Source organism: Brachionichthys hirsutus, chromosome 21 (genome assembly GCF_040956055.1).
Source record: "Brachionichthys hirsutus isolate HB-005 chromosome 21, CSIRO-AGI_Bhir_v1, whole genome shotgun sequence".
Taxonomy (NCBI): Eukaryota; Metazoa; Chordata; class Actinopteri; order Lophiiformes; family Brachionichthyidae; genus Brachionichthys; species Brachionichthys hirsutus.
Genome location: NC_090917.1, coordinates 50,331 through 76,554, shown reverse-complemented (window position 1 = coordinate 76,554; position 26,224 = coordinate 50,331). Strand labels below are relative to the sequence as shown.

The following is a 26,224-nucleotide window of genomic DNA, read 5'->3' as shown; positions in this document are numbered from 1 at the left end:
AATAATAATAATAATACTTTTTGATCCAACTCACCACGTGGAGGGGAACGGCGAAGGTCATGAGCTGCTTGGGGGAGGTTTGCGCTCTCTGAGTGCTTTTCTAGTCGAGCTATGAAATGATTTTGTCCAAAGCTTGATTTACCTGACTAGTTATCAGCTTCATGCAAATTACATCCAGATGCAAACTAACAGTTACATCTTAAAAATAGATAATAGAAAATAACAGTAAATGTGTTGTTGTCCTTCTCAAATGTTGTATTTAATGTTTCATCCGGGCAGAACGTTTGATGTCTTTTATAAGTCGACCATAGATCTAATGGACTTTCTGGCATTTAAAGTCCTCACTCGGGAAGCCGGATTACGTCTGACGTCACAAGCGGGTCGGGTCGTCCGGTTTTTGGTCAGATGTTCAATGTGGCGTGCTGCGGCGACAGGATGGCGTCTTAGCCGCATGTCGGCATCAGATGAGCCGTCAGATCAGACGTCAACACGAACACTCAGACGGTCGACAACCTGCAGTTTACGTAAGCCACGAGGGAAACAAATCCACAATGACGTCCCCATAATCCACTAAACACAAGATGGGGGGGCTACCCACATTATGGATGGGATGCTAAGATGGCTGTTTTTATGTAAGAGGATTTGTTTGCATCTCTGTGGTGCCGGAGCCAATCAGCAGGCTGGATGACCTGATTTATATTTGGTCAGAAAGCATTTGATCATTTTAGGAAGGAGATTAAGCCAGTTTCGTACTGAGTGATGATAATTTAATCACACTGTGAAGATGCATGTATTTACCATTGTTAATACTGTAAAAATTGTATACATGGTGTATTTACTCTTTATATGTATATTTGTACTTCACTGTTTCTGGTTGAAGAGCAGAGGAATCAATCACTGTTATCGTTTTATTTTGAGACAAACATCTCATTATTACAGACAATACCTGGCAAAAATAGAGTTCCAGCATTAGCTACAGTACTCAGTACTTTGAAGGGTACTGACCAAACATACCCTTACTATCAAGTAGAAATACTTCTTATCTGTAATGAAGCCAGAACATCCAGAAAAACACGTCTCACCTGACAAAACACCTGGTCACTGGAAATATATACAAGAATACATGTCAAAAATCAAAGTACATAAATAAGAAACTGGTTTCATGTTTTTGGAGTATTTCAGAATCAGAATCAGAAGAAGTTTATTGTCAATGAGTGTTCACTGACTAGGAATGTTTCTCGGTGAAGTCGTGCTACATGTAACAGTAATGACAAAATACAAAAAACATACAAGTACAGACACATCACAAAACAGCAGCATCGGGAGTGGATACACAGATGTATACTAGCAGCAGTAGAACTAGCGTAATCACGCAGTGCAAAGAGAACAGTGCCAGTTGTCAGTTATGAAAAGTTCATGAGTCTTACAGCCGAGGGAAAGAAGCTGTTCTTGTGGCGGGAGGTTCTGGTCCGGATGGACCGTAGCCTCCTGCCTGAGGGGAGAGGGTCAAAGTGTCCGTGTCCAGGGTGAGAAGGGTCGGCTGTGATCCGACCTGCAGGCCTCCGAGTCCTGGAGAGATGGCAGCTTGCACTCTGTGTCTGTCCCTTTGTTAGCTGCAGGGTTAGAGTTGGGGTTAGTGCTGCAGCTAGCATCAACATCTGCAATAACAGCAGTTAGCTTAGCATGCCTGCAACAGGACTAGCTAACAAGAAGCCATCTTGTAGTTAATCAGCCAGTTCAATCACTTGTGGTTAGACTGGGATTTTTCACTATCTTGCTGGTGTTAGCTTAGCATTTTTACTAGCATTAATCTCACCAGTCAGCTATTGACTGCCAATGCTTATCAATGCTATTTAGTATCTAAACCAGTCTGGGATTTTTAGTGTGTGAAACGTGAGGATGGAATCAACAGTATATGAACTGTGTAGTATTTACAGAAAGTATTACAGTATACAATCGCTGCGGTAGTGACGGTACTGTTCCTTCTTCTCTGGATTAAGCAGACGAGATGCTACAATGGCTGCCCTCTATTGGCTGTTATTAATGACCCGTTACTGTCTTCATCAGTTTCTTAAAGATAGTCCAGTTATCAGGTTGATCAGATGATTCCTCTGGGAAACGATGGCTACTGTTTACAGTAATGGTTCCAGATGTGATCTGTCTATCTTTAGTCAGATCACCTTGACCAGTATCCAGCAGACTGGACCGACCTCAGGTCCACATACAGGCAGCAAGTTGGACTTGTTGCTGATGAGGGACGTCCAAATGTCTCCAGTGCTCCAGAAGATTCTTGAACCACAGCGAAGGGTCAAAGCCCACACGCGACCTCGGATGTCCGTGGTTGATGGGCTGCAGGTGGGTTGAGACTGGACTGGCAGGACTTTTCAGGTGATGGACAAAAACTGGAAAAACAGATTTAACAATATTTTATTTTGCATCAATTGAGTAATTTAATATTCGTTTTATTGTTATTGTTAAATGTCGATGATTTATGTACGAAGGACTTTCAACGGAAACAAGACCGCAAGAAATGCTCCTCTGAGACAGGATGTTTGATGTACTTGTACTGTAATACATGCTACTGTACTTGTACTGTAATACACGCTACTGTTTACTGTACTTGTACTGTAATACACGCTACTGTGTGACTGTACTTGTACTGTAATACCTGCTACTGTGTGACTGTACTTGTACTGTAATACATGCTACTGTGTGACTGTACTTGTACTGTAATACATGCTACTGTGTGACTGTACTTGTACTGTAATACATGCTACTGTTTGACTGTACTTGTACTGTAATACATGCTACTGTGTGACTGTACTTGTACTGTAATACATGCTACTGTTTGACTGTACTTGTACTCTAACATTCTAGCCGCACCTTGCATGGCAGCAGTCGCCCACTGGAGTGTGAATGTGTGTGTGAATGGGTGAATGTGTGTGTGAATGGGTGAATGTGAGGCCTAATGTAAAGCGCTATATAAGTGCAGACCATTTACTATTTATCTCATAAATATATTCATCATCATCTTCAATCATCAATCAATCCAAATTTGGCCTCCATTATCGGAATAAAGTAGGAGAAGAATGCGAAATAACATTTCTAAACAGATATCGATGGGGTTGTCTGTCCCTCTATGTCCCCAGCTGTTGGAGGACACTGGGTTAAATAATGGCGCCCTCATCAGCTCTCTTCTCTGACATGTGAATCAAACATTGTGGACAATATGAAATCGGTGTCGTCTCCCTGAGACGGAAACAGCGTGAGGTCATAGACCCACACAAGAGCTGGACAGGATGTGTCCTCGCCGCTGCCATGTCTCAGTGGGAGGACTTTCAGATCAGACGCCACCACAGGGTCAGGCCCGCTGTCAGATCGGGCTGAGCGGGATGATGGCCCATCCATTCATTATTCCCTCGCCTCCGAGGCTTTATGCTGTCAGATCAATTCATCTAATTGGGAGGAGGGATCAAAATATCTCAGCCCCTACTGGACGGTTAGGGTGCAGCTCAGCCCGTTGCTTCTCTGAGGACGGCGTCTCGTCAATAACTTTAAATCAGGTCAACATCTTATCAAGTCTAGTGGACGTCCGTGCTTTGTGATGTCACCTTCCTTTAGCCAGAATGGACACATGTGTTACCATGGCGACAGGGAGACCATGTCGTTCCAGAAATACCATTCATTTAAATGTATTTATGCATAATGTACATCAGCGATGTTTGAAAGCTTCATGAGATCTCTCAGAAACTTACTTTAGCATGTTAGCAAAGTGCTAGCAGAAGACACAGGCTAGGGTTCTGCTGGCAGGCTCCACTAAACCGGTAGCTTTCAACACATTAGCATCTTAGCTTGAGCCACTCGAGCCATTTTGCGTGGGTCTCCAACTTGGTCTGCTAGATGTCACATTTTTAATAATCTTGAATAGGTGTTTTATATCATCATAAAGTACGTACTCTACGTACTGGATACTTGTTTCAGCAGAGACTACTCGGATGTCCCAGATCGATTCCAGTCTGACGATCAGGGACGGGTTCTTCGATATATCTGGACTACGGAGGCACTCAGACCCTGAATACGGTTTTAAAAACATCAATGCATGCGAACAGTCATTGGAGCCAACCTGAGCAGTGCAGTCGAAGACAGATCTACAGTCCATGAATCACCTGAGCGGTCAGGTTTGATGAGATTAGAAGGGACCAATCGGTTGATCACACAGATGCAACAATCCTGCCTAAAGTTATCAGTTTGTTATTTCTCTGCATGAAGGACAGAAATAAACAGAATCACCGTCTTGTTTTCTGCTTTAATCACAAGTTCTTTATTTAACTAAAGAAAAGATGGAATTATTTCAGCACGCCATAATCCCCTTCATCATTACCCTCCACATACATTCACTGTTTGTCACCTGGGTCTTTTCTCATCGCCGTATTATATTTATCTTGTTCTTTTACAATGTCAGAAACATGAGACTGATCATTTGGAAGTGGATCAGGTTTCATATCGTCCTGCTTACCTCACGCTTCATCCAGGAATGTTAAAAAGTAAATGTCCAGGATTAAAGATTCTACAAGTTCTTCAGACCAGAGTGCTCCTTTTCTCCCTCTCGCCTCGGCCCGCCGTGTCATTGGGCTGGTACCGGGACGAGGTCGGTGAGTTCTGCATGACCACCAGACGTATGGGCGACTGGCTGGACGGCACGGACGTGTGGTCGGGGGCGTACTCCTTGGTGGGGTCTTTGCCCCGGCAATCGTACAGGATGCAGGAGATGAGGAAGACCAGCAGTAAGATGACATAGCTGGCCACCAGGATGCTGAGGTTCAGGGTCACGGGGTCAATCTCCAGGTAGAACTCCATGAAGCCCATGGTGATGCTTCATATCTCACCCAGAGCCACAGAAGAAGGGACGGGAATCAACGACGGGAGGCAGAGGCAGAAAGACGACAGCTGGCTGCAGAGAGCGATGATGAGGAGGAGAGCGAGGGGGGAGGGGGAGGGGGCAACAGGCTGAAGCTTTAGATGACGTTAATCCCTGATGCTCCTCCAACCTTGAATTTTGACTGCTGACAATTGAAGCTAGCGCTAGTGTTACTGCCTGCTAGCGTGCACTGCCTGCTAGCGTGCACTGCCTGCTAGCGTTACTGCCTGCTAGTGTGCACTGCCTGCCAGCGTTACTGCCTGCCAGCGTTACTGCCTGCTAGCGTTACTGCCTGCTAGCGTTACTGCCTGCTAGTGTGCACTGCCTGGTAGCGTTACTGCCTGCTAGCGTTATTGCCTGCCAGCGTTACTGCCTGCCAGCGTTACTGCCTGCCAGCGTTACTGCCTGCTAGCGTTACTGCCTGCTAGCGTGCACTGCCTGCTAGCGTGCACTGCCTGCTAGCGTTACTGCCTGCTAGTGTGCACTGCCTGGTAGCGTTACTGCCTGCCAGCGTTACTGCCTGCTAGCGTTACTGCCTGCTAGCGTTACTGCCTGCTAGCGTTACTGCCTGCTAGCGTTACTGCCTGCTAGCGTTACTGCCTGCTAGCGTTACTGCCTGGCAGCGTTACTGCCTGCTAGTGTGCACTGCCTGCTAGTGTGCACTGCCTGCTAGTGTGCACTGCCTGCTAGCGTTACTGCCTGCTAGCGTTACTGCCTGCTAGCGTTACTGCCTGCTAGTGTGCACTGCCTGCTAGCGTTACTGCCTGCTAGCGTTACTGCCTGCTAGTGTTACTGCCTGCTAGCGTTACTACCGCCAGCGTTACTGCCTACTAGTGTGCACTGCCTGCTAGTGTGCACTGCCTGCTAGCGTTACTGCCTGCTAGCGTTACTGCCTGCTAGCGTTACTGCCTGCTAGTGTGCGCTGCCTGCCAGCGTTACTGCCTGCCAGCGTTACTACCGCCAGCGTTACTGCCTGCTAGCGTTACTACCGCCAGCGTTACTGCCTGCTAGCGTTACTACCGCCAGCGTTACTGCCTGCTAGCGTTACTGCCTGCCGGTAGCATATTAGCGCCTCTACCAAAGCAGTAACATTTGGAAAGGAGTCTGGTCCTGTACTGCGTCTCATGTTACTGTAGTATTTCAGTCGGTCCTGTACTGCGTCTCATGTTACTGTAGTATTTTTGTTGATCCTGTACTGCATCTCATGTTACTGTAGTATTTCAGTCGGTCCTGTACTGTGTCTCATGTTACTGTAGTATTTCAGTTGGTCCTGTACTGTGTCTCATGTTACTGTAGTATTTCAGTCGGTCCTGTACTGTGTCTCATGTTACTGTAGTATTTTTGTCGGTCCTGTACTGCATCTCATGTTACTGTAGTATTTTTGTCGGTCCTGTACTGCGTCTCATGTTACTGTAGTAGTTCTGTGGTGATACTATTCAAGCCTGTTACTGCTGCAGTACCTCTTGAAGTACTTCTACTGCTACTGTTAACTGGGCTTGTCGCTGGCCGTTCCCAGTAGCCCCCCCCCCCCCCCCATACTGCTGACACGCACCAGCTGGGGGGGTTCCCGGTACTGGGGGGAATGGGCGTGGTGCGACCTGTGGGCGTGAGGAGTCCTTGTTTCGGATGTGAGGAGCTGGTCGTGATGCAGAAGGAGGACGAGCCGTAGAAGAACGACGGGAGCGCGCGGGGCGCGCGTTACCGGACAGAGAACGGCGCTCTACCGGAGACATCCTGCTGAGGTAAGAGCAGCTGGACTCGGGCAGCAGACCCGTGTGTTCCGGTAGGGTTAAGTTAGACAGCAATGGACCACGTGACGAGTCGGTGTATGCGCAGGCTAACATGCTGAAGAAGAAATTTAGGTTTTGCTCTGAAGCGGTCAAAGTCACCCTCTTCAGGGCCTTTTGTACGCCACTCTATACTGCCCCCTTGTGGATCAAGTACAAACAGGCCAGCATGCAGAAGTTGAGGGTGGCGTACAATGACTGCATGCGGATACTTCTCAGGAAGCCCAGATGGTCCAGCGCCAGTGAGATGTTCTGTGGTGTCGGGGTTAACGCCCTTAATGCTCAGCTGAGACACCTGCATACAGGTGTATAATACACCTGCATACAGGTGTATTATACACCTGCATACAGGTGTATATGTCGGCTGCATGACTCAGGGAATGACATCATCAGAACACTGACTCAGCCAAGCCTCAGTGCTGTGAAGTTTAACTCAGGTATTTGGTGTCACTGGTACCTGATGTTATTATAGGATTACTGTGTTTACTGTGTAAACGTTGTAAATGTTACGTGTGTTTTTTAATTGGACCATTGTGTCTGCAATAAAGATTTTGATTGATTGATTGTGTTAACGTCAATAGCACGTCACGTGCTAGACAAAAACTACTAACTAATGTCTAACTAACTAACCAGCTAACGCGAGCTAGACACGAGACGCGTGCCGGAAGCGACAACCACATTTGTGACGTCACTTCGTCACGACGAAGAAGATAATCGCTGAGGAGTTTATTAAGACAATGGAAAAAATATATTAAGACAACGTGCTCACTAATTTAACAAGCTTGATAACTCCTGTAGATTTCTGTGATTTCTGATAACTCCTGTAGATTTCTGTGATTTCTGATAACTCCTGTAGATTTCTGTGATTTCTGATAACTCCTGTAGATTTCTGTGATTTCTGATAACTCCTGTAGATTTCTGTGATTTCTGATAACTCCTGTAGATTTCTGTGATTTCTGATGACTCCTGTAGATTTCTGTGATTTCTGATAACTCTTGTAGATTTCTGCGATTTCTGATAATTCCTGTAGATTTCTGTGATTTTTGATAACTCTTGTAGATTTCTGTGATTTCTGATAACTCTTGTAGATTTCTGTGATTTCTGATAACTCCTGTAGATTTCTGTGATTTCTGATAATTCCTGTAGATTTCTGTGATTTTTGATAACTCCTGTAGATTTCTGTGATTTCTGATAACTCCTGTAGATTTCTGTGATTTTTGATAATTCCTGTAGATTTCTGTGATTTTTGATAATTCCTGTAGATTTCTGTGATTTTTGATAACTCCTGTAGATTTCTGTGATTTCTGATAACTCTTGTAGCTTTCTGTGATTTCTGATAATTCCTGTAGATTTCTGTGATTTTTGATAACTCCTGTAGATTTCTGTGATTTCTGATAACTCTTGTAGATTTCTGTGATTTCTGATAACTCCTATAGATTTCTGTGATTTAAAATGTTTATGGTTTTTGAAAACTAAAGACGTTTGTGGTTTTACCTCTTGAAGATGTCTCTGGATTCTTGTATTTTACTGTCATCTCGAGATTCCGGGACGTCCTGCATCTTTCAGACTGCCGACGAGAAAGATGACGTTCCATGAGTAGGTGATGAAAGGTAACTGAGTTCAGCGTTAATATTTATGTTGGTTAAAGAATACAGTGGCAGAAATGGAGTTTTTTACTCTATGCTGCACAGATTGATGTGTTGAGTCAGAGTGATCAGGTTAACGGTCATGGTATATCTGAACTGCTGTGAGATTCGCCTGTGTACTTTTACTCCACCCAAGTAAATTCCTGTTTCCAGGAAATGCTGGCCGTCGGCTCATTAAAGGTTCTCCTGCTGCTGTTTCCTGAGTCCTAAACATGTGGCGGGTTGTCTCGTCAGGAATCTTCCGTTGCTGTGCAGTTTAGAGCAGTGATCACAATCTGCCCAGCCGCTCCCTAAGAGCTGTCGGCGCCTGAATGTCGGACATTTCAATCTTCCGTTGTCAGACTCGCAGTCGAAGCAGAGCCATGAGTTGAATCTATGCATTCATTACCTCCACCGAGGAGGTTCTGGTTCGGCTGCCTTCACCAGGATGCTGTGGAATCAGTCGTCGACAAACGGGTTTGTTGCATCTTCTGAAGCTCTGGATCTGGATCCAGAAGAATCCACCATTACTGAAAGTGTACTTTTAGTGAGTAACTTCTGAACTAATAATGATGTCACTTGAACCCAGTTGCTAAAGGTTTGTTTTCATGGTTAAGGAATCTAGATAACTAAATGTAGGGCCATTATTTCTGGTGTAAATGACAATATGGGGAGACCGAGTGCTTTTCTAGCTTCAGAGTGCCTGAAGTTAAATTTTGTAGTGACTGTAACTGTGCAGAGATGTCATTGTGTAGCTAATAAAAAAACCCTCTCTAATGGGACAGGACTAATTACCAATTGTCTTTAGGTGTTAATTGGTGTGAGGTAGGCATTAGAATGGTTTGACTTTGACTTCTTAATGTTTATATTGTCCTGCTCTTTGATTTCCTATCCATGTCTCTGATAAATGATTCTATCCTGTACTTCTTGATTCTCTTCCTGCAGTGTCCTGGAGATGCTGAGCTACTCGAAGTTCTCTGACCTGGAACAATGGCTGTGTATGCCATCCTCGCTGCTGCTGTCCAGGACACTGGACTCCACCCATACTTCCTATTCCTCAGCTTCATCCAGACACTCCTCCTCATCATCTTCCTTTACCCCAAACTGCAAGTCCTGTTTTTCCAGCTGCAGTGAGCCAGGAGCGACGGACCCAGAGCTAAAGTAAGGGTGAAGAGAAAGTTTATAATCTCACGACCGATGACATCAAACACGGTCTATCCTCTAGTTGTTTTTAGGTGTCGAAAATAGTGACAGTAGTGTCCATCGTCTGTTTTTGCAAGGCTTAGAATGGAAGTTTTAAAGGTTCAATATTTTGATTTGTTTTTACTAAACTTCTGAGCATCAAGGAGTGTGTCTTTTCTGGGTCAAATTTAGACCTCTGCCCCTGAAAAGACATCAAATAAAGGCCTGGTATCATTTTGAGTTGTTTAGGGTGTCAGTTTGTAATGGGAAGCCTTGTCTCTTCCCAGTACACAGACGGCGTTACCCTGTACTGGACTAAACTGTGGTCATGCTTTGTTTCTTTACCATATCTCAACTGTTTTATAGTGAGATCTATCGATTGTTTGTGTAGGTTTTTAAAGAGATCCAGGGTGAAGGAAGGAGTAGAGGCCACGCCTATACACACAGGAGAAAAGCCAGGAGTAAAGTCGCTAGTAGTCTGAACAGCAGACGTCACCTGTACAGGTGTTGCATATGTTCTCTGAGGCTGTTGTCACTGACACTCTCGTCACTCCCTCCAGGTCATCAGAGTGGGAGTCCAACTTGTCAACCCCTTCACCAGGAAAGGAGTTGTCGTTTCTGTCCCCGAGCCTTGTCCCCGTCCTGACCTCCAGCCCTGCAGCAGCAGCAAACCCCCACAGTGGGCTCAGTCCTGGAGGACTCCGCTGGAACTCTGCATGTGAGACCTGACTCGAAGTCTAAGGTGACCCTCAGTGTCATCAAAGGTGTACTTTTACAGAAAATACTGCAGTATTCAATGCAGCAACCACATAACGGACAGGAGTTTGGACGGTTTCTTCTTCTAATCAGGCAGACTAGATGCTGCAACGGAGTATTGCTGCCCTCTACTGGCTGTTTTTGATCCATTACCTCAGTCTCTTCATGTTAGTCCAGTTATCATGTTAAAGAGTTCAGAGTGAAAACACGGTCCAGCTGATCCCAGATCTGTCAACACATCTCTCTTCTGAGGACAAAGTACAGAACTAGAAAAGCGCTCAGAGCACAGACCTCCACCAAGCAGCTCACACCCCTCCTAACTGGATCTACACCGTCCACACTCCACATGGTGATCTGGATCAGCACCAGAAGGATTGTTCTCGGCATATTTATACACCAACATGAAAAGTCAAAGTGAATCAGAGCTGATGTGTATTTTTAACTGATTCTTGAATCCTTAAATGGGTTTAATGTTAAAATGTAATACTTGTTCCTGACCTGATTCTGGATCAGAACATTTCATGATGGTTCATACCCCCCCCCCCCCCTTATGACTGGGGTTTTTGGTGAATGAATTGAATGCAGATTTTACAAAATAGGATTTTTTTTTGAAAAAGTCAGGGGGATGGGTTAGGATTAGGGAAAATCCAAAAAAACAATACAAACCGTCTACATCGGGCAAGTGTGATGTAGTAATGGAGGGAGTACTACTGAAAAAGTACTGCAGTTAACTTTGTAAGCATTTTTATAAGTGAAGGATCGACTGGCAGCAGAAGCTGTTTAATCTCCTTTCATGCAGTTTTAATGCAGCAGCAGGTGCAGCCGGACACCTGATCATGGGAACATGAACCAGAGCAGCACGGAGGTGGAACCCTAACCCTAACCCACACGGACTCTGGGAGAACCCGGAGAGAACCCACGCAGACTCTGGGAGAACCCGGAGAGAACCCACGCAGACTCTGGGAGAACCCGGAGAGAACCCACGCAGACCCGGGGAGAACCCAAGCAGACTCGGGGAGAACCCACACAGACTCGGGGAGAACCCACACAGACTCTGGGAGAACCCGGAGAGAACCCACACAGACTCTGGGAGAACCCGGAGAGAACCCACGCAGACTCTGGGAGAACCCGGAGAGAACCCACGCAGACCCGGGGAGAACCCGGAGAGAACCCACGCAGACTCTGGGAGAACCCGGAGAGAACCCACGCAGACCCGGGGAGAACCCAAGCAGACTCGGGGAGAACCCACACAGACTCGGGGAGAACCCACACAGACTCTGGGAGAACCCACGCAGCCTCGGGGAGAACCCACGCAGCCTCGGGGAGAACCCACACAGACTCGGGGAGAACATGGAGAGAACCCACACAGACTCTGGGAGAACCCACACAGACTCGGGGAGAACCCACGCAGGCTCGGGGAGAACCCACGCAGCCTCGGGGAGAACCCACGCAGCCTCGGGGAGAACCCACGCAGCCTCGGGGAGAACCCACACAGACTCGGGGAGAACATGGAGAGAACCCACACAGACTCGGGGAGAACCCACGCAGCCTCGGGGAGAACCCACGCAGCCTCGGGGAGAACCCACGCAGCCTCTGGGAGAACCCACGCAGCCTCGGGGAGAACCCACACAGACTCGGGGAGAACCCACGCAGCCTCGGGGAGAACCCACACAGACTCGGGGAGAACATGGAGAGAACCCACGCAGCCTCGGGGAGAACCCACACAGACTCAGGGAGAACCCACACAGACTCGGGGAGAACCCACGCAGCCTCGGGGAGAACCCACACAGACTCGGGGAGAACCCACACAGACTCGGGGAGAACCCACACAGACTCTGGGAGAACCCACGCAGCCTCGGGGAGAACCCACGCAGCCTCGGGGAGAACCCACACAGACTCGGGGAGAACATGGAGAGAACCCACACAGACTCTGGGAGAACCCACACAGACTCGGGGAGAACCCACACAGGCTCGGGGAGAACCCACGCAGCCTCGGGGAGAACCCACACAGACTCGGGGAGAACCCACGCAGCCTCGGGGAGAACCCACACAGACTCGGGGAGAACCCACGCAGCCTCGGGGAGAACCCAAGCAGGCTCGGGGAGAACCCACACAGACTCGGGGAGAACCCAAGCAGGCTCGGGGAGAACCCACACAGACTCGGGGAGAACCCACACAGACTCGGGGAGAACCCACACAGACTCGGGGAGAACCCACACAGACTCGGGGAGAACCCACGCAGCCTCGGGGAGAACCCACACAGACTTGGGGAGAACCCACGCAGCCTCGGGGAGAACCCACGCAGCCTCGGGGAGAACCCACACAGACTCGGGGAGAACCCACACAGACTCGGGGAGAACCCACGCAGCCTCGGGGAGAACCCACGCAGCCTCGGGGAGAACCCACACAGCCTCGGGGAGAACCCACGCAGCCTCGGGGAGAAGGTGGAGAGTGTGTGGTGTACAGTAACAGGTGTCTCCGTTTCTCTCTTCCAGGTTCAGTGCAGTGTGACTTGTGGTCACCTGATCTGAGGGGGGGTGTCGGGAGCTCTCTCATGGCTGAGAGAAGCAGGGCGGGGCGGCTCAGAGACCGGGTGGTCTTGAGGAAGACGGCTTCCATTGACGAGTGGTTTCTTCACCTGAGGCTGCCGGGTCGACTGGAGAGAGGCAGGAAGAAGGAACGCCGCGCCCAGGTGAGTTTAATCCAACAGAACCTGATGGATTGTTCCTCGCTAGCCTTTATAAGAGACAGGGTAGGGAACTCTTTCCTTTATAGGAGACAGGATAGGGAACTGTTTCCTTTATAGGAGACAGGATAGGGAACTCTTTCCTGTAGAAGAGACAGGGTGGGGAACTCTTTCCTTTGTAGGAGACAGGATAGGGAACTCTTTCCTGTAGAAGAGACAGGGTGGGGAACTCTTTCCTGTAGAAGAGACAGGGTAGGGAACTCTTTCCTTTGTAGGAGACAGGATAGGGAACTCTTTCCTTTGTAGGAGACAGGATAGGGAACTCTTTCCTGTAGAAGAGACAGGATAGGGAACTCTTTCCTGTAGAAGAGACAGGGTAGGGAACTCTTTCCTTTGTAGGAGACAGGATAGGGAACTATTTCCTGTAGAAGAGACAGGATAGGGAACTCTTTCCCTGCCATGGTGATCAAACAAATAACATCATCATCGTGCAAACACTTAATATCTTCCTATGCTTCAAATGCAAGCTGTTTCACTGATGAGCAATTCAATTATAAATCAATAATGCAACAACACACTGCCGCTGCCAAATCCAATCAATGGCAGTTCTATTCTAACGCGACGCTTCCTCAGTGGACACCAGTGTCTGGTGGTGGAGACTCACCAGTGCCTTCTATGTCTTCCTCAGAGTCTGGGGACAACTGGAAAGCATGACTCCAGGAAAAGGTCAGTTCTGTTCTCCTGCGAGGTTTTCAGTTTCATACAACTGTTAACATTTACCTTTCGGATCTGGCGTGAGCCCGCAGGGTTCTGAGGGACGGTCCGTTATACCTTTTGGATCTGCAGGGTTCTGAGGGACGGTCCGTTATACCTTTTGGATCTGCAGGGTTCTGAGGGACGGTCCGTTATACCTTTTGGATCTGCAGGGTTCTGAGGGACGGTCCGTTATACCTTTTGGATCTGCAGCGTTCTGAGGGCCGTCCGTTTTACCTTTTGGATCTGCAGGGTTCTGAGGGACGGTCCGTTATACCTTTTGGATCTGCAGGGTTCTGAGGGACGGTCCGTTATACCTTTTGGATCTGCAGGGTTCTGAGGGACGGTCCGTTATACCTTTTGGATCTGCAGGGTTCTGAGGGACGGTCCGTTATACCTTTTGGATCTGCAGGGTTCTGAGGGACGTCCGTTTTACCTTTTGGATCTGCAGGGTTCTGAGGGACGGTCCGTTATACCTTTTGGATCTGCAGGGTTCTGAGGGACGGTCTGTTATACCTTTTGGATCTGCAGGGTTCTGAGGGACGGTCCGTTATACCTTTTGGATCTGCAGGGTTCTGAGGGACGGTCCGTTATACCTTTTGGATCTGCAGGGTTCTGAGGGACGGTCCGTTATACCTTTTGGATCTGCAGGGTTCTGAGGGACGGTCCGTTATACCTTTTGGATCTGCAGGGTTCTGAGGGACGGCCCGTTATGTTTGGTTTGTCTTTTACATGGTGAAGTTTAACTGGTGGATCAAGGCCGACCCTCATTTTCTGCTGCTGTGGAGGAGGAGGAGTTAACTAGAGGAGGAGGAGTTAGCTACCGACAGTTTGGCCCTTTTGCCCCCCTAGACTGTTCCGACCGGTGATTGGAGGGATCTTACTCTAGTCTCTCACTAAACCAGTGCTTCTCAATTATTTTCCGTCAAGCCCCCCCTAGGAAGAAAAAAACATTTCGCGCACCCCCCCCCCCCCCCCCCCCGAAAAAAAACAAAACACTCTTGTATCCTTATTCACATACAAAGAAATATGAAAAAGAAAGAAATATAGATCAACTTACAACATAGAATAACTTTATTACCATTTATTTAGTCTGCAACAGAAAATATTTGAAGTGCATCAATTTGCCTGACATTTTAATCCCTAAACTACAATTTATACAATTAAATAATAAATTAAATAACATCAATAAATAATAATAAATTAAAATTGATCAGCAACATTAACTAGGGAGCATAAAATATAAAACACTTTAACCTACAAAACCAAAATGAAAAAAGAATTGTGCTTTTAGCGAAATGAGGAAGTCAGCTCTTCCTTCGTCTCCCACCGTAGATTGTTGGTTTACAACCGCTCTTCTTCTGCTAATGCTGCCTGCATGCACTCTGACAATCAGGGCGCCACTGCCAACTACTGGAGTGGATGTGCAATTACACTTTAATCTCATAAGGCAAAAAAAGCATTTTCTCCGCAGTCACAGGCGCCTCCCCTGACATCGCACCGTGCCCCACCATTTGAGAACCACTGCACTAAACTAACACATTGTTTCGAGGTAGAGCAGAAGCATCTGGTAAATGATGTCATCAATACCATTGTCAATAGTTACATGAGACAACAGTGTTTTTAAATCTCTAAACTAATTCTAAAACCCTGTCAATGTTTCTTTGCCTTTAATCTGAGCTCTCGCTGTAGTGATTCAGCCAATCACTGCTTGTGTAGTAACCATTACCGTTACCGTGCCGAGGGCAAGAGAAAGAGAGAGAGAGAGAGTAAATACCCACAAAGGTTAATGTCTTTCTGACATCCATCCATCCATGGTTGAATTCAACCAACTCTTATACCATATTGATATCTATTAATCGACTAAATATGAATAAATAACTGCGTCCTCTAATACAGGGGTCGGCAACCTAACACCTGTCCCGGCTGCACGCGTGTCCCGGTGTGTTCCGGCTAGTGTAAATCATTACGCTGCGTGTGCGCGTCACCGCGAGGCTCTTGGGGGTTCACTCGGCTAGCTTAGCTGCGGTGTTAGCTTGGCGAGTAAAGAAAGTTCCAGTGGTTGGATCCAACATAGCTGGACCAGGGAGTCTGGATTTATTTCAAGAGGAGACCGGGCTCTCCAGAAGATCAACAGCTCATAAGACCACTCTGTCCGTCTGACTGCTTAATGGTTCTACTGGTGTTACTGGGGTTCAGATTTGACACAGCGCTGGTGAGAAGGGTGTGTGAACAGTGATGGTGGCTGAGCAGGAGGAAAAAAGATAAAAACCACAGAACAAATGTTAAACGTTTTGTGTTCAACCGCACAATACCCCCCCTCCCCTCACCTGTTGGTCCTCATTGGGAGCCATGGAAACAGAGCTGCTCTGAACCAATGAGCTGCTGCCGCCAGAGGCTGGCAGGAGCTGTTTCTTAGTGCTGAAGACCACCGAGTGAGAAAACCACATAAGACCGAAGCTGTTCAACATCTTTCTGAGAATGAATGCATCTCCCACCGAGTGTCTTAAAAACCTCTGCAAAATCACATGGCAGAGACACATTAGAGCAGGGGTCCCCAAACGTTTTCCTGTGAGGGCCACATTCACCTTTTCCTTCTCTGATGGGGGGCCGGGGTCAGTTTGTACAGGAACAGTGTGCCTAAACATTTATTGTTTTCCAGACAGACATCAAATAACCCTTTCTTCACAGAAAAAAAGTCGGGAAATAAATAATAACACTATTAATAAAATAAATAATAACTAAATAACCCTTTCCGGGTTCATCACAGAAAAAAAGTCCATTGCACATTACCTTTCTGGTCGTATGTGATCATCATTAAAATTACGGCCCGCCAAATGTGGAGGCGGGCCGTAGTTTGGGGACCACTGCATTAGAGCTTCAAACACAGACGGCTTTAAATCCTGGACTCCACAGAGAACCCAAAAGATAAGTGAAAGATACAACAGAGCCACGAAAAGCTGGAATGGTTTCATAATGGACTTCTATGTCTTCGAATGCACAAAGATCCCGTAAAATGAGTCATCAATAATGAAGGTAAATCAAAGATCCCGTAAAATGAGTCATCAATAATGAAAGTAAATCAAAGATCCCGTAAAATGAGTCATCAATAATGAAGGTAAATCAAAGATCCCGTAAAATGAGTCATCAACAATGAAGGTAAATCAAAGATCCCGTAAAATGAGTCATCAATAATGAAGGTAAATCAAAGATCCCGTAAAATGAGTCATCAATAATGAAAGTAAATCGTCCTGAGCAGAGATCCGTGGTGCTCCTCTTTAAGACCACGGCGCATCACAGGACCTTCACATCGAGAACCGAGGTTCCACTGTGTTATGTTTCTAACAAAAAAACAGTTTAAAATGTGCCACTGGGCGCCGAGGTGAGCCGAAGACAGGTGAACGGAGGCGGAGTCTACCTGAGTAACCTCAGGTAGAGTTGACCGGCTGTAGGAGAAAGACTGTGCTATTCCCGTTGTTGTCTTTAGCTCTTAGTCATGGATTATTATGCTTTTGGTTTGTACTATTTACACTTTTATGTGTTTTCTGTTGTTTAGATACACGTAGTTACACATGAATGTCTCTGTAGGCGTGTAAACGGACATTTATCTGCTGCGTAGGAACGGCGTCATCTAGTTTACATCATTTATTATGGGAAATAGAGTTTCAAACATTATTACGGAACGAATCACGTTGGAGAGCCGATGTTCCACTGTAATGTTTAAAGCAGTCCCTATACTCTGGACTGAATGAACATGCTGATAATGTGAAATTAAAGTTTAGCTTAGGGGTCCTTTTGTTGTGGAAATGGTATTCATATTCTAAATTGGTGCTTGCTCTAGTGATGCTAATCTTTAAGCTAACAGAGAAACATAAGTAGTCAGTTAGACGTAGTATTTTACGCCCCCGATAAAGCATTAAAATTTTTAGATTATTGATCTGCACACACATATAATAATAAATAAGTCCTATTTTCAGCCTGGACATTTTTGTTTTGCAGTTTATATTATTTTTAGAGGGACAAACGGTCAGGTGGGAGGCAGTGCTGTGTGTGTGTGTGTGTGTGGTAGTTTTCCACGGGGGATTTAGAGCAGTAAATGGTGAACATTCCTGATAATCTAGCCTCCACAGTTTGACCAGTAGACATGTGAGCGAGTAAACCAGTAAAAAGTGGCTCACATCAACTTGAATGAACATAAGTCTTAAATAAACATCTGATGTCTTCATCAGTGATGAAGGCTCACTCACCCTACTTTTTAATTTTTCCCATTTCGCTTATTTTTTACCACAGAAATTCACCATTAAATGATATTGGCTGTTTTGTATAAAAATAAAAGAGTTAGTTCTAAAGAAGGGATAAAGTTGAATAAAATTCATGGTGCTTTCAGGGACCATTTAGCCATCAGAAAGGAGTCGTCATGAGCGGCTCAGACGGCAAAAGTTTGTATTGTGTTCTAGAGTTGTTCTATAGGGGTGTGTTATGGGGTGTGTTCTAGAGTTGTTCTATAGGGGTGTGTTATGGGGTGTGTTCTAGAGTTGTTCTATAGGGGTGTGTTATGGGGTGTGTTCTAGAGTTGTTCTATAGGGGTGTGTTATGGGGTGTGTTCTAGAGTTGTTCTATAGGGGTGTGTTATGGGGTGTGTTCTAGGGTTGTTCTATAGGGGTGTGTTATGGGGTGTGTTCTAGGGTTGTTCTATAGGGGCGTGTTATGGGGTGTGTTCTAGGGCTGTTCTATAGGGGTGTGTTATGGGGTGTGTTCTAGAGTTGTTCTATAGGGGTGTGTTATGGGGTGTGTTCTAGAGTTGTTCTATAGGGGTGTGTTATGGGGTGTGTTCTAGGGCTGTTCTATAGGGGTGTGTTATGGGGTGTGTTCTAGAGTTGTTCTATAGGGGTGTGTTATGGGGTGTGTTCTAGGGCTGTTCTATAGTTGTGTGTTCTAGGGCTGTTCTATAGGGGTGTGTTATGGGGTGTGTTCTAGGGTTGTTCTATAGGGGCGTGTTATGGGGTGTGTTCTAGGGCTGTTCTATAGGGGTGTGTTATGGGGTGTGTTCTAGAGTTGTTCTATAGGGGTGTGTTATGGGGTGTGTTCTAGAGTTGTTCTATAGGGGTGTGTTATGGGGTGTGTTCTAGGGTTGTTCTATAGGGGTGTGTTATGGGGTGTGTTCTAGGGTTGTTCTATAGGGGTGTGTTATGGGGTGTGTTCTAGGGTTGTTCTATAGGGGTGTGTTATGGGGTGTGTTCTAGGGCTGTTCTATAGGGGTGTGTTATGGGGTGTGTTCTAGGGTTGTTCTATAGGGGTGTGTTATGGGGTGTGTTCTAGGGCTGTTCTATAGTTGTGTGTTCTAGGGCTGTTCTATAGGGGTGTGTTCTAGAGTTGTTCTATAGGGGTGTGTTATGGGGTGTGTTCTAGAGTTGTTCTATAGGGGCGTGTTATGGGGTGTGTTCTAGGGTTGTTCTATAGGGGCGTGTTATGGGGTGTGTTCTAGGGTTGTTCTATAGGGGCGTGTTATGGGGTGTGTTCTAGGGTTGTTCTATAGGGGCGTGTTATGGGGTGTGTTCTAGGGTTGTTCTATAGGGGCGTGTTATGGGGTGTGTTCTAGAGTTGTTCTATAGGGGTGTGTTATGGGGTGTGTTCTAGGGTTGTTCTATAGGGGTGTGTTATGGGGTGTGTTCTAGGGCTGTTCTATAGTTGTGTGTTCTAGGGCTGTTCTATAGGGGTGTGTTCTAGAGTTGTTCTATAGGGGTGTGTTATGGGGTGTGTTCTAGGGTTGTTCTATAGGGGTGTGTTATGGGGTGTGTTCTAGGGCTGTTCTAACACAATATCCTGGAGCCGCACACAGGACTGCGGGGCGGCTGCAGCCCAATGAAAATATCTATATAACAAAAAACACAGCCGAGAAAGAAAAACCAAAAAGCCAGCTCTAATAAAAACCGGTCACAAAAAAAAGAAAACGCTACGCAGGACCCGGGCACACGGATCAGCTGCGGTCGGCAAGGACAAGGCGAGACCCGGGGACGGGGACGGGGAGCAGGGACGGGGAGCGGCAGAAAGACGTGCTGCACGTAGAGACGAGAACCGAAGAGTAGTCCGAAGGGAGGCGGCGGGCGGAGCAGGGCTTATGAGGGCTGGTGGCGATTTGGCTCAATCTGCCTCAGGTGCGCCCGGGGTGACCGCAGCCAATCCCCACGCCGCAGGTCCAGGAGCGAGAGGCAGAAACAGGTGTGCGTAATAAGGCACATTAACGAGTGCAGCAACATGACCCTCACATAAACATCAGTTAAACTTTAACTTAAACACACACGCACCCACACACACTCAACGCTGCACGCACACTGATACGCAGAGTTTAATAATTTCATTAAATTTCTTGTAGATACGCAGATTATGTGTGGTCTCCCCTTTTTGTCATAAACTGATGAGAGGTTTGTGACAATATGTAAAAAATGCTGGTACGAATGTTTAAACAAAACACGTTAAATGTTGCCAAAAAAATGATGAACAAGCTGCAGGTTCATTGATTAGTAAATCTGACTGTGCCTCACCAGACACGAACCTCACCGCACGTCACTGCATGGTGATGCCAAAGAGGTGCCCTGGTTATCCAAGAGGGCTACAGCACCACCAAGCCCCTCCCTGGCACTGCCCACTATTGCATATGTACACATATACACATACATAGATACCTGTATATACCACACACACACCAGCATAGTATTTGGTTAATTACAAAGGTCTGAGCATGAACAGATCAATACTCAAGATATTCATACTATGTGTAAGACATGAGCACATGTAGTATGAACTGTACAGCCACATGTGTGTGTGTGTGTGTCCAGACTAGTTAGGCAGCACTTTGGTCTTGTTTGGACCTTTTCTTTAATTTATATCATAACCTTTACATTTTAGCTTTGCATTTATTGTCAATAATTATTAGTTTAGTTTAAAGACTCTTTCAGGTTAATCATCGTCGCTCCAGTTTCCGCTTTGTTTAATGGAAGTCTTATTTCTGCTTCAGTGACAGTTCCCTCCTGATCATCTCCTCCTCTTCCTCCTCCTCCTCTTCACTCTGCTCCTTTTTGTTCTCAGTCCTTTCATCACTGCTGCTCCTCCTCCACCAGTTTAACCAGTCGCCGTGTGTTTAATATAACTGGGAACATCAGCCAAACAGCCTCTCTCTGCTGTGTGTGTGTGTGTGTGTGCTGATGTGTCGTGATGCGTTCATGAACAGGTGTTTAGTCCCGTCAGTCAGCGCTGGAGCTCCGCGGTAGGGAGCGTCTTTTCCACGGCTTCTGGAGTCGCTGCTCCCCTCCGGCGCTCCAAAGTTGGGCGCCGTGACCAATCCACAACTTCCAGTCTCTCTGGTGAGAATCACCAGTTAGAGGTTCAAGAGACTGAAGGTAAAAGTTTCAACAGCTTTGAAGTAAGTTTCAGTCCTCGGGTTGGATCTGGCAGATCTGTCCCTTTAAACTGGGAGCAGCATCACATTTACGACGTTCCGGTCGACTCTGTGATGCGTTTTGCTGCAGTCGTTGTGAAGTCAGGCGGCAGCGCTCGCCGCCGCTGCTCCTCTGGTTGAGGTTTGTTATCATGGCAACAAGGAGGCGCGTCTCTGGTGAAATTCTGACAGGATGTGTGTGACGGGGGTTTGTTGGAGGTGGACAACTTTCAGACGGGTCTGTTGTAGTTTACCTGGAAACACCTGAGAGGATTCTACGCGTGCGTGCACCAGGTCGACTCAGAGGTTCAACCAGAGATCCACAGATCCATATTGTTCACCTGCAGCAGGTGAGGAAACAGCACCATCATCTGTCTGTACTGTTGTTCTTCTCATTACTGCAGACATTGAATAAAGTAGTATTTCCTGTAAGTAGTATACAGTCCATGTACTGCTCGTTTCATTGCCACGTTGCTTCCACACACTCTGTTAAGGCATTCTTGATAGGATCCAGTCATTAACTACCCGTATGTTGAAGCTAATGGTCGTAAAAATGCTAAGCTAACATCACCAAGTACAGCAGCACAGAGGCTTGATCACACGGGTGGTGCACGTTGACTTTGGACCAGGTTCTGCAGAACCAGAATCTGCTGCTCCTGGACACTGCAGCTGAAGAGGAGCGTTTAAACCCCATTGCTACGCTTTATTTTATACTGAAGGTGATGAGTTCGAGTCCCAATGTCCACCTAAATGCTGACAGTCCTTGTTCTGAGTCTCCGGTTGTTTGCAGACATCTAATGTTGTTTGAAACACATTTGAATAGACATTTCTGTAAAGACAAGGTCTTCTTGTTTCCATAGTAACGGATATGCCAATGTTGACGGAAGGGATTTGACTTTGCAAAGGAGAGGAACATGGAGCTCACTGGATCTCCTCCTGATTGATGATGTCATTGACAGGTATGATGACTTTTCCTCCCAGCAGACGCCTCCCAGCTGTTCTGACCCAGCAGATGCAGAACCTGCAGCTGGCCCAGTCAAGGAAGGGCCCCAGTGGGCCGGCCTCCCCCAGCGCCGCCAAGCGTCTCTACAGGAACCTGTCAGAGAAGCTACGTGGAAGCACCTCCTCTTTCGAAGATGCCTACTTCTTCGGCAAGGCCTCGGTTAGTGGCTCTCAGCCTCACACACCTGACAGGTGTATCAGCTGATTGGATGAGACCGACATCATGTCAAAACAAACGTGGTCGTTGATGGCCGTTGTCACCGGACCAGATCAGTAGAGGCTGACTACGGTTAATTATGTTATTGATTATGGATGATTGATGGCTGCTTTCTGTCTACGTAGGGCGGTGAGTGTCTCCTGGAGGCGGTGGAGCAGCAGGACCTGGACACGGTTCAGGTTCTGCTGCTCCAGTTTTCAGCAGACGAGCTGGACCTGAACACGCCCAACGGTCAGGGTCTGATGGCGCTCGACGTCGCCATCATGACCAACAACACGCCCATCGCCAAGCTTCTGCTGAGGGCGGGCGCCAAGGAGAGCCCGCACTGTGAGTCCACCACAGCCAGCAGGAGGCGCTGCTCCTCTTTGTAGTCATGTTTATTATCCACAACTTCTCCTGGTTCCAGCAGATTCCAGCATCATGTCAGATGTTCTCCTCCATTCTGTGGTCTCTCTCTTTTTCTCTCTGTCTCTCTCTCTGTCTCTGAATATGAATGAATGAATATATTTATTAGTTAGAATGTTAAGAGTACAAGTACAGTCACACAGTAGCATGTATTACAGTACAAGTACAGTTACACAGTAGCATGTATTACAGTACAAGTACAGTCACACAGTAGCATGTATTACAGTACAAGTACAGACAAACAGTAGCATGTATTACAGTACAAATACAGTCAAACATCCTGTCTAAGAGGAGCATTTCCAAAAAGCCCTTGCGGTCTTGTTTCCGTTGAAAGTCCTTCATACATAAATCATCCACAATTAACAATACAAATTTAAAAATACAAATAAAAATAAAATCAATATTCAATAACTCAATTGATGCAAAGTAACATTATAAAAATAAAAATAAAATGATTGTACACCGCCGATGCAAACTAACAATTAATCTACAATAAATTATGCAAAATGACAATGAATGACAATAGATTACTAAGGCAATTAATATGTGCAACTACAGGTCAGAGGCAGGTACACCCTGGACATGTCGCCAGCATACACAGGACAGACAACCACTCGCACCTACGGACAGTTTGGAGTGATCAATTCACCTAAACTGGATGTTTTCGGAGGAAACCGTAGAACCCAGAAAATCGCATGCAGACACGGAGAGAACACACAACCTGCACACGGAGAGGACTCGAACCCAGAGCCTTCTTGCTGTCAGGCAACAGCGCCATCCACTGCACCACCATGCCGCCCACATCTTAACCAGTAGTTCTCATTGTAAAAGAAAAAGAGATCATTGTCAGAAGCTCACAACTCTCTCTCTCTCTGTCTAGTTTTGAGCATCGAGAGCCGGGACACTCGCCTTAACGCTCTGGTGCTGGAGGCGGAGCAACGGGCAGCCGACCTGACGGCTCAGGCTCAGAGAGACGGCCTCTCATTGGACGACTGTCACAAGGACAAACAGCTAAGAGCGTGGGAGTGGAGGAGCAAATTGTATCGACGCATGAGGACCGGCTTCCAGCACGCACGTGAGTCATCATCCGCCGGTTGATGACGTCACCATTCTCCAAATTCTCAAGTTGTTGTGTAGCTTGATGATGTCATGAAGCAGCATAACGGTCTTGCTCAGTTCCCCCAGAGGCGCCGTCGTCGGTCCGTCTGAGCGTCAGCAGTAGCAGCACGCTGACCGTCACCTTCCAGGAGCCGCAAGGCCTCAACGCCACCGTGGTCACCAAATACAGAGGTACTAGTACACAAGTAGCTGCTGCAGCGACGAGATGGAACTGATGCCAGATCAGTGATTGTTGGGGTATTACATTTCAGTAACATTATCTGTTGAGCAGGAATGTGAAGTTTTTATTCTGAGATGAAAATGTGTGTGCGTGTGTGTGCGTGTGTGTGTGTGTGTGTGTGTGTGTGTGTGTGCGTGTGTGTGTGCGTGTGTGTGTGGAGTGGAGTGGAGCTGTCTGAAGGATTTCTCACTCCTTGCTGGAGAGATGATGTTGGACAATTTGCAGACTCTCAAGTGCATCATCAATGGCCTCACCACGGTAACAACAGCATCGCTCTTCATCATCGTCATCACACACAGTCACTGCAGTCCTCACCAGTCCACACACACATACACACACACACACACACATCCTGCTTATCAACAAATACACTGAGAAGGTTAAAGACACAGTGGATGCAGAGATGATGATGATGAATATATTTATCAGATAGAATGTTAGAGTACAAGTACAGTCACACAGTAGCATGTATTACAGTACAAGTACAGTCACACAGTAGCATGTATTACAGTACAAGTACAGTCACACAGTAGCATGTATTACAGTACAAGTACAGTCAAACAGTAGCATGTATTACAGTACAAGTACAGTCACACAGTAGCAGGTATTACAGTACAAGTACAGTCACACAGTAGCATGTATTACAGTACAAGTACAGTCACACAGTAGCAGGTATTACAGTACAAGTACAGTCACACAGTAGCATGTATTACAGTACAAGTACAGTCACACAGTAGCATGTATTACAGTACAAGTACAGTCACACAGTAGCAGGTATTACAGTACAAATACAGTCACACAGTAGCATGTATTACAGTACAAGTACAGTCACACAGTAGCAGGTATTACAGTACAAGTACAGTCACACAGTAGCAGGTATTACAGTACAAATACAGTCACACAGTAGCATGTATTACAGTACAAGTACAGTCACACAGTAGCAGGTATTACAGTACAAGTACAGTCACACAGTAGCATGTATTACAGTACAAGTACAGTCACACAGTAGCAGGTATTACAGTACAAGTACAGTCACACAGTAGCATGTATTACAGTACAAGTACAGTCACACAGTAGCAGGTATTACAGTACAAATACAGTCAAACATCCTGTCTCAGAGGAGCATTTCTAAAAAGCCCTTGCGGTCTTGTTTCCATTGAAAGTCCTTAATTTATCCCTTAAGCTAGCTCAGCCCCATAATAATGAACATAAAAACATATTGGTTCATACCCCAAATAAACAAAAAACAACTAAATAATGTAAAGAAACACGTAAATAAATGATGAATGCAAACACAATGCATTGATAAATAAAAAAGGAACATAATAAATCATAAAACGAGACGAGAACATAGTTCCGTTTATGTCCACCATTTGTTCTCGTCCCTCTAGGTACGATTTCATCCAGTTTGTTGATGTGCTATCAGAACCAATCGCCCCTAGTTTATTCAATAGGATTGAATGGTTAACGGTGTCAAAGGCCTTCTGGAGGTCCAGCATGACCATGCCGCAGTTTTTGCCCGAGTCTACTTCACGCTTGACGTAGTCGGTCAGATATATGAGGCACGTGTCAGTGGAGTGGGATGTTCTGAAGCCCGATTGGAATTCAAAGAGCAGGTTATGCTCGGTGAGGTCGCGGTTGATTTGCTCCTGGATTATTCTCTCCATAACCTTTGAGATGGAACAAAGGATGGAAACAGGGCGGTAGTTGCCAGGTTCTAATTTGATGATGTACAAATAAAAAAATCACAATTTAAGGTGAAACTAAAAAAAACTCGCTGAACATGTGAACTGAGCGAGTGAGCTTGGGGAAGCTGCAAGCTGCTGCTGGCTAGCGATAGCATGCGGATGTGGAGTTTTTCCTGGGATGTGGGGGCCCATATACTCTCTTGGGATTTGCTATTTTGACCCCTCATGGGACAAGCCGAAGGTACAGTAGACTCTTCTGGTCATGTAGTATCAGTGAATCTGCATACAATGAGCAGTCTTTACTTTCTTTATATTAACAAATGTGCTTTTACATTTCAGGGTCGCCTTTACTACGTCAGAGTGTCGGCATATAATATGAAGGGCTGGGGTCTATCTGCCCCCTCCCAGCCCCCATCGGCTTCTCCTTCCTG

General features: G+C 46.4%; 2 protein-coding genes across 2 annotated transcripts in view; one reads left to right on the top strand and one right to left on the bottom strand.

Annotated features, from left to right (window-relative positions):
- Positions 1-4,578: 4,578 nt before the first annotated feature.
- On the bottom strand, positions 4,579-4,866 carry smim36 (small integral membrane protein 36). The gene has a single exon (XM_068754808.1). The coding sequence runs from the start codon at positions 4,864-4,866 to the stop codon at positions 4,579-4,581; it is 288 nt and encodes a 95-aa protein (XP_068610909.1).
- Positions 4,867-6,874: 2,008 nt separating this feature from the next.
- The window catches only part of ankfn1a (ankyrin repeat and fibronectin type III domain containing 1a), a 29,544-nt gene continuing 10,194 nt past the window's right edge, over positions 6,875-26,224 (top strand). The window contains exons 1-12 of the mRNA XM_068754782.1: positions 6,875-6,882; positions 9,276-9,491; positions 10,073-10,230; positions 12,764-12,960; positions 13,643-13,680; positions 22,127-22,298; positions 22,359-22,397; positions 22,487-22,688; positions 23,647-23,841; positions 23,943-24,056; positions 24,266-24,363; positions 26,133-26,223. Coding sequence (XP_068610883.1) covers positions 6,875-6,882; positions 9,276-9,491; positions 10,073-10,230; positions 12,764-12,960; positions 13,643-13,680; positions 22,127-22,298; positions 22,359-22,397; positions 22,487-22,688; positions 23,647-23,841; positions 23,943-24,056; positions 24,266-24,363; positions 26,133-26,223 — 1,528 coding nt within the window. The remainder of the gene's footprint in view (positions 6,883-9,275; positions 9,492-10,072; positions 10,231-12,763; positions 12,961-13,642; positions 13,681-22,126; positions 22,299-22,358; positions 22,398-22,486; positions 22,689-23,646; positions 23,842-23,942; positions 24,057-24,265; positions 24,364-26,132; position 26,224) is intronic.

What these genes read in the sequence shown, in the direction of transcription:
- smim36 (XM_068754808.1), bottom strand. Translation starts at nt 4,866, where the DNA reads ATGGGCTTCATGGAGTTCTACCTGGAGATTGACCCCGTGACCCTGAAC.